The sequence below is a fragment of the Benincasa hispida genome, chromosome 4 (genome assembly GCF_009727055.1).
Source record: "Benincasa hispida cultivar B227 chromosome 4, ASM972705v1, whole genome shotgun sequence".
Lineage (NCBI taxonomy): Eukaryota > Viridiplantae > Streptophyta > Magnoliopsida > Cucurbitales > Cucurbitaceae > Benincasa > Benincasa hispida.
Window position 1 is genome coordinate 4,886,414 of NC_052352.1, and position 12,695 is coordinate 4,899,108.

A 12,695-nucleotide genomic window follows, 5' to 3' on the forward strand; every position below is an offset into this window, starting at 1 on the left:
TTAAATAAAAGTTAAATTTAGTTATTTAATTTTGAAATGTCCAATTTTAGTGTACTTTCAATAGATCTTAGTCCCTTTTAAAGTAATTTTTATTAAATTTGATTAAATAATAATAATATTTTTCATGCAAAAAGATAATATACTATAAGAATATATTTATAGATTTGAAATTACAACTACTAAATTTTTTTTTTAAAAAAATGATATTTTAACCAACCTCGGAATCATTTGTATTTAGTTATAAACGGCTAAAAATTTTGTGTCTATTTCAATTGTTTACAAACAAAAAGAACCATTTCTAGTATTCCATATTGACTATTATAACCACATCTTGTTTCAAAACCCTCAATTAAATATAGTTAACACTATTTCAAAATCCATATTTGCTATCATATTCTCTATTTTCTATAGTTTTTACTATTTTACGTTCTACCATTTCTTTTATTCTTTGCTACAATGTTTACTACTTCATTCTCAAAATAAAATAGTTTATGTCTCAAACACATACTATTATAATCCAAACTAAAATAATTCATACCCCCAATACAAACTATTTTAACAAACTATGATAACCTAGGACTACAATAATCCAAACTAGAGTAAAGAGAAAATTGTTTCATAACTAAAGAATATTATCGTGATGTGTTTATAAAAAAAAATTATGTCAAGGAATATTTTTTTTTTAAACCACCTTAATAGGGATACTACTCTCATTAACTGGTTGTCACATTAATATTTTTTTAAAAAAAAATGGAGTGGGCTCCACTATAATTGAAAGGAATATTTATGAATGTAAAATTATAATGTAAATAAAAATGAAGTATATTATAGTACTAAAATTTGTTTGTAGCAAGCTGATTGTTTGAAGTTGTTTATAAAGGGCTAATTCAAACATGAAGTAAAAAGGGGAAAAAAATTATATTTGAATTAATAAAGTAAGGGCAAAACACAAAAGCAAAAAAGGGAAAATAAGATATATTATAGTTGTACTCTTTAGGATTTTACAAGGGATATAGTAGTGCTTTTGGTTGGTTATGAAGAGCTTTTTGATAAATGATTGGTCAACAATATTACTTGTAATTTGGATAATTGGCCCAAAATTTGAAAGAAAGGGACATGTTGGCTTCCCACTCAAACCATATGCATATGGTTGGTTGGGGTTCAAATATGCCTTTTTCCATTCCCAATCACTTCTCAATTTTTACATTTAATTTTTTTTTTATCTTAAGAATAATTTTTATTTCCAATTTAAGGATCCGTTTGGTTGAGAATTCACGTTGTGTTTTATATTTATAAATTCACTGACTTCATCAAATACGTGTTTAGAAAACACTCAAATTTGATTTTTAAAAATTATTTTCAAATTCTATGATCTAAACCGTATAAATTCTAAAAACAGTAGATTTTATGTTTTCATTATATCAAAAAAAATTTGAATTTTGAATTTTAAAATCCAGAATTATATTAAATAAAATAAAATATTTAAAAACATGTCATGTTACCATCTCAATTCAATTATTCAAAATTTAAAATACGTATTATAAATTATATACCATTACAAAATAATAATTATAAAAAAATTTAACATAAAATATATTCATAAAAAAATAGTTTATTGTCAACTAATATTTAGTGGATAACTACAACTAATTTTATGATTTATAAATATAATATTAAATATATTTTAAACAATTGTTTAAATTAGAAGTTGGTACTAAACACACATCTGGAAACATGAAATATAATTATATTTTCATTGAATTCTTTGCTTTCTAATTAATGTTTTCAAATTTCCTACCAAATAGATTCGAAGATATTATATCAACTTCTAACATAGTTTAATTAGTTAAGGCATATAATTGAGACAATCTGCAATTCAATTTCTCCTTCCACATGAAGTCAAGAAAAGATATGTCATGTATTAAAATACTAAATTGAATATAATTTAATATTAAGTAATATAATTTAAACTTTTTAAAACTCGAGAATTAGATAGACATAATACTTAACTATATAAATTAATTTTTTAAAAAATAAAGATATAATGAAACTTTATTTTCTAAGATATATATATATATATAATGAAAATTTTATTATCATTATTTGAAATATTGAAAGCCACTAATTTTTTTTTCAAATAATATAATATTAGATTTAATCTTTCAACCAATAATAAATGTTGCTTTGCTTTTGTTTAGGTCAACGTGTTACAATGAAGATTCAAGCTTTGATTGACTTTTTGATTGATGATATAAATTATTATTACTTTTTAGAGTTAACGTCACTAATCAGTTGAGCTATATTTAAGTCAATTAAAAAGAGGGTCGACCAAAAAAAATGTTTTCATTCTACAATTTAATACCAAATTTTTTAACGTTGGTGAAAGAGAAAATATTTAGATCTATGTAATACAACCATTGAATTCCTATGTCATTGTAATTTCTACTTAATATGTTAGAAATATACGTGGTTTTAATTAATTGAGACTTTTTTCTTTTTTTTATAATATGTGAGGATATCAAACTTCTAACTTCTAAGTCGATAGTATAAATTTTATACAAGTTGAAGTATGCTTGTGTCGACAATTGTGACTAAAACAAAACAAAAGTAGCATTTTGTATAGAATAAAATATTTATAATAATGTCACATTTCTTATTCATGACTTAAAATTGTTTATATAAGCATCGTTCAACGGACATATAAATAAACTCTTTTTTTTTTTTTTAAATTTACAAAACGTAGTTTCCTAAAATGTTTAAAATTTAAAAATATTTACTTTTAAGTTGACATCAATGGTATATAATAATGTTTAGGACTTTTTTGTAACAATTAATAATACAACACTATTTCAATATTGGTCTTGAATTATTGCTTGTTTAAACATGTATAATATTTTTATATAGCATAAATGATATTTATAAGTTGACCAATTTTGTGTCATAGAATGACATAACATAATTAATTAACTGTACAAAATCGCGCTAATTATGGAAGATTTGGAAGCTTGAGTATAATAAAGGTGAAATAACATGTGAAGTGATGCTCAAATAAATTAAAAGTGTTATTTCCTAATCATTCATTATTAACAATTCAATAATGATTGTACATCAAATCTAGAGAAAATTCTCTTTTCTTCACCTAGAAGTATGCAAATAATGAAAGAGCGGGCAATTTTGACATATAACAAAATGTGTAAGCTCATTATATTGATTCGATAAAATAGTTCAAAAAAAAAAAAAAAAAATTGCAATAGCTACCAAACATGACAACTAATCTAATGGATATTATTTTTAACTTATAAAGTATTTATATAATTAGTAAAGATTCAATATTTTATTATGGTTCAAAAGTAATGACAAATTAAATCAATATTATATACTTTGTTTTGTAAATTTAACCCTTTACCAATTTCTTTGTTGTATTTTAGTTAAAAAAAATTGTTGTATGTGAAAGATTTTTTTTTCGATCATTAAGAAATGATCTATGTGGTGTTTTATTAAGAATTAGTTAAAAAAGGCATTAAGTATTTTATTTTTAATTAAGATTCATATTTTATTAGTAGCCCACAATGTTGTCGAGAGGATCGACGAACCTGAGATTATGTATTATGCACTAATTTGCATAATAATTAAGAAAATATAAGGTTAAAAGGTGTTTAATAATTAGAAAGGAAGGAAAATAATTTCGAAGATTGAAAAAGAATATCTTATTAAAAAATTTGGACCATCTAAAAATAATAAAGTTATGTCACTTTTTGATTTATTTGATTGAGTTTGAAATTTTTATCAAGAGAAATTATAGACTTTAGAACCCAATTTTTTTTTTTTTAAGAAAATAGATAATATTAAATTTTTAAAAACCTTATTTTAGCGTTAGAATTAAGTTCAAATTTCATTTTGATCTCCTGAATTTTTTTAATATCCACTAAAAAAAAAAATAAAAAAATGTCGATTCCGATATATTTTTTAAACAAAATAAATCTTAAACATAAAAAATTAAAAATCAATATTTTATTCCTATTAAATAAGTTAGTATACGGATCATTCATATTATATATTCACATTAATTATATTTGTTAGGGGTGATTTTGGATCGAAAAATATAATTGACATCTAGGGTAAATAGAAATGATAAGGTTTAAAAGAAAACATGATACAAACTGAAAGTGGTAACTTATGACCAAAATGAATTTAGAAAAAGGGGTTGGCTTGGGCCCTGTAATTGACCTTAACCTCAATCGAGCCTTACCAAATGCCTAACAGGACATGCCTAATGCAATACCCCGACCCAAGAGATCATTTTAGGCCCAAAAAATGACCTAAGGATGATGCTCGACCTCAACCTTGGGTGAGGTCATCCATAGTCAAACATAAAACCAAATACGATCCTCAACCGGATAGATTATCTAATTATAAAAGAATGTCTTACTTATAAATATACACCACATGAATTATTTGAATTGAGTTAATTAAGATATATGTTGAAGTGTTTTGGAAGCTCTTAAAAAATAATAATAATAATAAAAACGTGGAAGAGATATAAATGTAAAAGGAGAACATAATTGTCAGAAAATGCAGAGAGGGCATTTTGTGTTTGGAACTCGTTTTAGCTGAGTGGAGAGTCGGTGGCTTTTTGGTTCTATTAAGGGTCAATTTTTATTATTATCAAAATTAAATAATAATTAATAATAAAGAAAAAGGTTCCTCATTTCCAACTCTCATGAACTAAAACTGTAGGTCTCTCCCCATTTTTTTTAAATTAGTTTAATTGAACTTTTTTTTTTTTAATGTTTTCTTTTTATAATACACATCTTTTCATTTGATTTTCTCTTTGTGAGTTGTATGTTTGTTTTCAAATGTACGTAACCTTTTTTTTTATTACGTGAATGTTGATGTAATGTTATATATATATATATATATATATATATATATATATATAATTTTTAAGTATAACAAAACGTAATTGTTTATCAGTGATAGACTCGATAGACTTCTATCGCTCTGATAAATATCGATAGACTACAACTATTATAGATATCTATCGCGGTTTATCATGGATGAATACTGACATTTTGCTATATTTATAAGTAAATTGATTCATTTTTCCTTTATTTGAAAGCAACCCTTTATTTTTAGTTAAATTATTTAATTTATATTTTTTTTATTAAATAATAAATAAATACTATTTTAGTCTTTATATTTCTTTTTGTTTTAGTTATTTTCATCTATCTACTTCAAAAAGTTTATTTTGATTTTTGTAATTTCAATTGTAGTTCATTTTTATTAAAAAAAATGTCACAAAATGAATTAACGGAACAAAATAAACTTTTGAAAACACATGGACTAAGCTGAACAAACGTTCAACATATAAGGACCAAAATAAATCTTTCGAATGGGCCTTTTTAAAAATAAAAAATATTTACACTTTATACCAAAAAAAACTCTATAAGTGTAAGAATACTTTTGGAACTTTTTTTATACTTTTAGAATTTTTGTCATAAAGTGTAAATAGTTTTTGAATGTTTCTATTCATAAAAATTTTCCTATTTTTTGAAAGTATAAGAATCGAAATAAATTAAAATTGAGAGTACAGTAATCAAAGTAACATTTAAACCTTTTATTTTTTCTAATTGGGTTAATTTGTTATAGTCTTGGACTTTGACATTCTTTTGCCTTGACTGTTACTTTTATTTAATTTATATATTAATAGTGATAAGATGGCGATGACAACATATCTTTCTTTATAAACTTCAATTGAATTGGTATTTTGGGAACCAAACCTCTATTGAATTAGTATGATGTTATATAGATAATCATATTAATTAATGAGAATGTTAAATTAATATTCTTGTTTGTAGTATTAACAACACAAATTACAAGTAGCAAAGGCATGGCATTGGCAAACAAATAAGGTAACTTTGTATGCAAATTTGTCAATATAATACCATTACTTTATGTTAAAAGGTATAATGGTTCAAGCTATATCCTAATTAAGCATAAATGTAGCTATGATTACTTAGAAATAAAATCCTAAGGTCAAATAATGTAAATTACATGTTTTTTTTCAAAAAAAAAAAAAAATAGGCAAAAATACACACAATTTATCGACATTAAACTTAATTAAGGGTGTGTTTGAATTACATTTTCAAATGTTTAATTTTAAAAAATAAGTTATTTTGAAAAAAAATTGAGTATTTGGCAACAACTCAAGATAACTTTTCAAGTATATTTTAATCAATTTTTAATAAAAAAAAATGTTTAAATAAATCTGAATTTTTTGAAAAAAAATATAATTTTTTCTTAAGTTAATCCAAACAGACCCTAAACTTTAAACTTTTGTTAAGTGTATGTGCCACAAGTGACCAACTTAATCTACCTATCAGTCTTAAGCACAAATGTAACCAACACTATCTAGAAATAAAATAATGAGGTAATGGTGAAGTTTTAAATTTTTTGGGACTAAAATAGATAAAATATTCAATGCTAAATTTAAACTACTCTTAAATTCAACTTTTGAAACACAGGCCATTCTCGATGACGGGTTGACACCAGATTCCTTATTCGCCCTTTGCATCTGTGACAAACATGATCTTGTCATCTACAATGCGTGCAGAACTCATGGAGCAGTATTAAAAAAGAAACGATTTCTTGCTAGTGATCCATACATACATAGTCGATCCAATCAAAACACGATCTAAGTTTACATCGTGTGGCCAATTTCAATATAACTTAGTAGATAATCTTTCATTTGATGACTATTTAGTTATTAAAAATTTACGTTTGTTTTCTCACAATTTCTTAACTATGACTTTCATTCCTTTTAGGTAAACTTCTTGCAATTTTTCTTTTTTTTTTCTATAATGCAACCGTTTATATATTATTTAAGGTTAATTATAAATGGTTAGAAAAGGTAAATTATAAAATTGAATTGTGCTCTTTTGAACTTTAATTATGCTTGATTATGTTTATTCATTAACACAAGTAATAAAAATGATGACTTATTTTTTTTGATAGAGCTCGAGATTGGGCCAAGCTCATTGGTAGAAAACGGCCCAAAGCCTCCATTGAAATGTGAACAAATGGGCCAGGCCCAATGGAAAATAAAAGAAAACGAAATCTAAAATTGTCAGAAGTGGGATTTGAACCCACGCCCTCTCTCGAAGACCAGAACTTGAGTCTGGCGCCTTAGACCACTCGGCCATCCTGACAATTTGTTTACAAAATTTATTGTTAATATAATTATTTTAGTAGATAATAAATGGTTTCATATTTATTTTTAGAAAAAATTTGATTGTCAGAAGTGGGATTTGAACCCACGCCCTCTCTCGAAGACCAGAACTTGAGTCTGGCGCCTTAGACCACTCGGCCATCCTGACATCTTTGAAAATACAAAACACATTATATAATAACTAAAATCAATTTAATTTTAGTGGTTGTTCCAATACATACTCATTATGTTCCAAAAACCTCGTATAAAATTTATAATTGTTACTTTAATAAATGGATCAGTTTAGACTTTTAAACAAAATTTCTTTTGATAATCATCAATGTATTTGCTTTAATCGTCTATTTTGTAAAACTAACATTTAAAGAAATCTACACATATTTGAGAATTAATGCATTGATGATTTTAAAAAATAAGTAGGTAAATTTATGAATTTAATCAACTCTAATTATAAGTTTCATATGATATTGATCGAATAAAATTTGGAGAATGTAAGTTGATACAATTATGAAAGTTTAACGTTTAAATTGATACAATCATTAGTTCAAGATTTTTATGAATACAACCTCCAAAATTTAGAGTATAAATTGATATGTGTCCTAAATTTAACCATTTTTCCAATTTATAAGATAAGAGAGGCTATGCATTCAATCTTCAATTAAACTAAATAAAAAGCAAATTCAAACATTACTCAATCGATAAAGTGCTAATTATCATCTCATCTCAAAGATCCATGGTTCAATCATTCGAATGACTCTCTATCCCACAATTTTGTTTAACTCAAAAGACATTCAATATATTTATGGTCTACAAATTTGGAGACCCTTCAAAAGGGTTCCTCTTCTTTCATTTGGTCAATTATGCTTTGCAATCCTGATTTATAACTGGGATACACAAGACTCGCTCCCAGCTCTCTTTTCATTCGTACATTACACACTCTTTTATCACCCCTTTCACTCCCATTGGTAATAACACTTGCCTCCACTTGCTTCGACAATGAATCGAACTTCCCGGGCCACTTCCTCTCGACCAAATCTCGAGCATACGAGAAAACTTCTTCCCTTGGAGCTGGATCGTCGTCAACTATGTTGTAAACTCTCCTGCAAAAGAATGTCTAGCATTGAAATCTTTGTTTATCTCTCAGTTTCAATTTCATTCCTCTCTCATTCTAACTACACGATACTGTTATTGATATAACGTTATGTTACCTGGAAGAAGGCCTTTGAATACAGGCTTTAAGAGCTTGGCAGATGTCCTGAACATGAACTCGGGATGTGTATTGTCTACGTGCCCTATGTTGTTGACGCTCAGATAAGGATCTCTGCTTGATTATTGTATCAATAGCACTGTGATGAAACCAAATTTTTTAAGAAAAAAAACAATCACTTATAAAACAAGAACAATAACATTTTGTTCACGGACATGGAACTTGATGAAAATCAAAAGAATAGAAATGGTACAGACTTGAAGTTGAATGCAGTGAATGACAAGAACGGAACGTGGAAAAATGGCTGATTTCTAACAAATATATCAAGAGAAAGGAGATCACAACCTTCTACCTGGACCATAGATACCTCCAAGCCGAAATACTTGAGATGAGAGGCCAAGATCATTACCCAAATTTAGCCATCTCTCCTCTGCTTCGATCCTCAACTTGCCTGACTGACTTGAGGGGTTTGTCGGGTTACTACCATAGAGTAATTTACTTGTTTAATACCGAAATCAAGTAAATATACGATGGTAATTGGTAATCATGACTGAGTATACAGCAAAAATCACTTACTCTTCATTTACCCAAGCACCACCATAATCTCCATAGACACCTGCCACGAAGAAGAAACTTTGATCATATAGTCAATAATGAAACTATGCAATTACTGAGGCCAAAGGTCTACTATGGACCGACGTGGCAAAACAGTTATGAGCAAAAGGAAGAAGGCATGGGATCCCTTGAAATCACAAGTCCTATACTTGTTGCATCAGTGGCATAGGAATGGATTCCGATGGTAGAAATAAGATGAACCGGGATCATAGGCAGGACTTCCAAAGGGCTCTACTCATATCTAAGGTTTAGGTCCTCATAAAACGCTTGTAAGAGAGAAAGAGAGCCAAATGGGGGCTGAGAGAGAGATTCAAACCAAAATATGAAAGCCTCTCATTGTTCTCTATCCCTAAAATAGAGTGAGTACGTTGGCAACACTACATAAGGTAGAGTTTGGTTTTTTGAAGGAGATAGTGATTAAAAAAAATTCTCACATGCTTGCTAGACCTATGTTCTACTGTTTATCTTACATGCATGTATGACAACAGGAAATGCTGCCCAGTTTACATTACAACAAACGCATACTTGTTGATGACAAATAGCAAAGCCATCGAAGATCTCCACCCTGTAAAGTAGTCCTTAATAGTTTTTCATGCTGGAGCAGCTGCAAAGTTAAAGCAGGACAGTAAGAAATTTCCATAAGATAACCCAAATTAATGAGTCTTTGATGCAGGACAATGTTATGACATTTTCTTGCAATTAATCTAGGGCATTTCAGATTATGTAAGCTGTGAAACCCTCATTAAAAGCTTAAAAAAGCTCAACTAAAACACCTAAATTAATCTCAACAAAAGTTTCTACCACTGTCCTGCATTAGTATTCAAAATAAAACAGATAAATATTATGGCATACAGGATCACCAACATCCACATCTGGTGGAATAGAAACAAGAAGGTGAGTATGATACTTCATTGCTTTTAGAGTGCCCTGTCTACAAAACAAACACAACAATTAACCAATGGAAACTTCACACTATAACTATATCAACTTCCAAACTATCAATTTTACAGGTTTTGAACAGACCATTTCTAAGATCATCACAGCAGAAACATAAAGTATAAAATACATAAATGTTTCTCTATCTATTTCACGTGAGTAAGAAACAACATAATCCAGATATTGGCCATGAGCTTGCAGCCAAACTCATAGGGTTCATAGGTATGGAGTGAACTTTGCCCGTAACATCATCCTAACAAGCATCCTGGACGTCGGTGTCGATTTGTTTACATTTAGTACTCTCATCTCATGAACTAGAAAATATTTCCATATCAATGAAACATAATGTAAGGACAGCACACATTTATCTTTCATTATCTCTCAATGAAACACAAAAGGAAACCTTACTCTGGATCATTTGCATCAAAAACATAAACATCAAAACCCCTTCCCTCCAGTTGCATCTTCTGCCCAGGGTTTCTACAAGTCCCAGAAACAGCCCTAATGATCAACCCCCATGTCATTAGCTTCACACCTATAATTCTTAAAGATAAATCTCAAATTCAACAAATATTTCGAATCCGAATGATATTACCGGATAATTCTCTAATTTCTACAAGTTGAAGACTAGGAAGTGTAGAGATTTTACCATCCTGAGTACTTTAGTTCTTGCGCAAAGAACTGTCCAACGAAACCCATCCCTAGAATAAACATGCGATTTTGGATTTTCAGTGGCGATGGTTTTGATTCTGAATTTGAACTGTTCATCGCCGCTCGGCAGTGAAAATGCGACGACGACTTGGATTTAAGGAAACCATGATTCTCAGAATTTTTGCTGCCTTTCAGAGAAATTGCTGGATGATTCCAACATAATGCATCCATTTCACAATGTTGAAACTACAAAATTTGGATTTAGATTTCATTTACGGACAAAATTCATCCAATCCTCTCGTTTGAACTTCTAGGGCAGAGAATCCAACCTCAAACTAAAGTATGGAAATTTTATAAATTTCGTAATAAGATTATTAAACATAAAATTTAAAATTTTATGAACTAATATCATCCATAATATCCGTCCTTTTCTTCCCCAGAAATATAGTTTTTATTTTAATCCTAAATTTCAAAATGTTAATTAAATTCAAATTTTTTTAAGTTTTGGATTTTATTTTAATTTAATCTTGAAGCTTCAAAATTTTACCATTCTACTTTTGAAATTTGATTTTTATTTTAAGTTCATCTCTACTTTTAACATTAATTTTTTTACTAACTATTCTTTTTCGTGTTAATATTCATTAATTAATTTTTTAAAAATAAAATTAATTAGGTTTTACTATTTTTCAGATTTTTTTTAAATAATATTTTTTTAATAAATAATGACAAAAATAGGATTGGAGGAAAAGTATTCCCAAAAATAGGTTTTTGGTACATGAATCCCTCGCTATGCAGGGTTGACTAAGGAAATTGTGTACCTGGTACACGACTTCCTCGCCATTAAATCCACCTCTTATTCTTCCTCACCGAGACCACCGAACCTTCTGCCTTCCTTCTTCCTCACCGATAACTTCAAATGATCTGCTCCATTTTGCTTTCTACCTTCCAAAATCTTGTTGATTTTCCTCACCGAGTCCTTGATTTTCCACACCAAAATCTTCCAAAATTCCAATTTTGCTTGATTTTCCTCACCGAGAAAATCGTCCGAACACTTCTGTGGTAATTTTTTTTTCTCTAGTTGTTTTTAATATATTTTAAATTTAGAAATATATGTATGTTTGGACTGATCTTATATATTTCTGTGGTAAATCTTAGATATGTATGTTTTTCAATATATTTTATGTATCTTTTTCAATAAAAATATATGTATGTTAAACTTAGAAATATATGAATTTGTTGAGTTGATCTTATATGTATTTGTTGGGCTGATCTTATATGTATATGTTTGTAGATCTTAAATCTTAGATCTTATATTTTTTTTTTTTATTTGTTTGGGTTGATTTAAATATATAATTTATAAATCTTAGATTTGGGCCGATTTAAATGTATAATATTTAGATCTTATATGTTAAACTTAGAAATTGGATTTTATTGAGGTAACATATTAACAGATTTTTTTTTGTGTCATGCGTAAGATTTAGTTATTCTTGAACATGGAAATGATGGAGATAGTGACATTGACGTTGAAGTTGATGAATTATTTGGAAACGACAATAGTGGTGAACATGATCTTGAGTTGGTACCGTCAGAAATGTTCACCCAAATAGATTAAGAAATGATAAATTCAAAGTGTGAACTAGGGTCTACTTTGGAAGAAAGGAATATAGGTGTAGATAAATGTTGTTTAATACCAAAGAAATTTACAGCTTACTATAAAAAAATATTGTGTGATAGAACAATACGAAATTGTCGTAGTGGAATCAAATTAGGATCTTTGGTATGTTAAATGTAAATCATGGACGTTTGTACTGGGAGGTTACGGCCATGTCAGCGTAAAACTCATGGGATGTTCGAAATCACCAAACTTCAATGTGTCAACAAACATTGGTCAACGTAGAAGGTATTATTCAACAAACAAAACGACTCAATGTTACTGACACCGATCGAAGACGTATTCGTAGACGACAGCAACAACAGGGTGAACCTAATTTAGAGAGACACGAAGACAACCCATAAGGGGTAAGGTCGTTTTTAAATCCCACATTGTATCATTTTCAAATT

The 12,695-nt window shown here is 28.1% G+C and overlaps 1 protein-coding gene and 2 non-coding genes across 5 annotated transcripts; all 3 read right to left on the bottom strand.

The window, feature by feature from the left end:
* Positions 1–7,124: 7,124 nt before the first annotated feature.
* Positions 7,125–7,208, bottom strand: TRNAL-CAA. The gene has a single exon. It is a non-coding gene; the product is annotated as a tRNA-Leu (tRNA).
* Positions 7,209–7,292: 84 nt separating this feature from the next.
* TRNAL-CAA lies at positions 7,293–7,376 on the bottom strand. The gene has a single exon. It is a non-coding gene; the product is annotated as a tRNA-Leu (tRNA).
* Positions 7,377–7,912: 536 nt separating this feature from the next.
* LOC120076650 (protein YeeZ) lies at positions 7,913–10,995 on the bottom strand. Of its 3 annotated transcripts, none has more exons than XM_039030530.1 (8): positions 10,633–10,995; positions 10,392–10,484; positions 9,900–9,978; positions 9,573–9,651; positions 9,009–9,048; positions 8,778–8,912; positions 8,434–8,571; positions 7,913–8,325 (listed from the first exon to the last, which is right to left on the bottom strand). In XM_039030530.1, the coding sequence occupies exons 1-8, from the start codon at positions 10,863–10,865 to the stop codon at positions 8,052–8,054; spliced, it is 1,071 nt and encodes a 356-aa protein (XP_038886458.1). In that variant the 5' UTR covers positions 10,866–10,995; the 3' UTR covers positions 7,913–8,051. The 3 variants fall into 3 exon arrangements, with proteins under 3 accessions (XP_038886458.1, XP_038886459.1, XP_038886460.1); XM_039030531.1 differs by having other exon boundaries at positions 10,392–10,518; positions 10,633–10,775; XM_039030532.1 differs by having other exon boundaries at positions 10,392–10,526; positions 10,633–10,774.
* Between the last annotated feature and the right edge of the window lie 1,700 nt (positions 10,996–12,695).

What these genes read in the sequence shown, in the direction of transcription:
- LOC120076650 (XM_039030530.1), bottom strand. Translation starts at nt 10,865, where the DNA reads ATGGATGCATTATGTTGGAATCATCCAGCAATTTCTCTGAAAGGCAGC. An exon ending in TTTGATGCAAATGATCCAGA is followed by an intron (nt 9,979 to 10,391) that starts GTAAGGTTTCCT and finishes TTTGTTTTGTAG; the next exon opens with ACAGGGCACTCTAAAAGCAA. An exon ending in GGTGCTTGGGTAAATGAAGA is followed by an intron (nt 8,913 to 9,008) that starts GTAAGTGATTTT and finishes ACTCTATGGTAG; the next exon opens with TAACCCGACAAACCCCTCAA.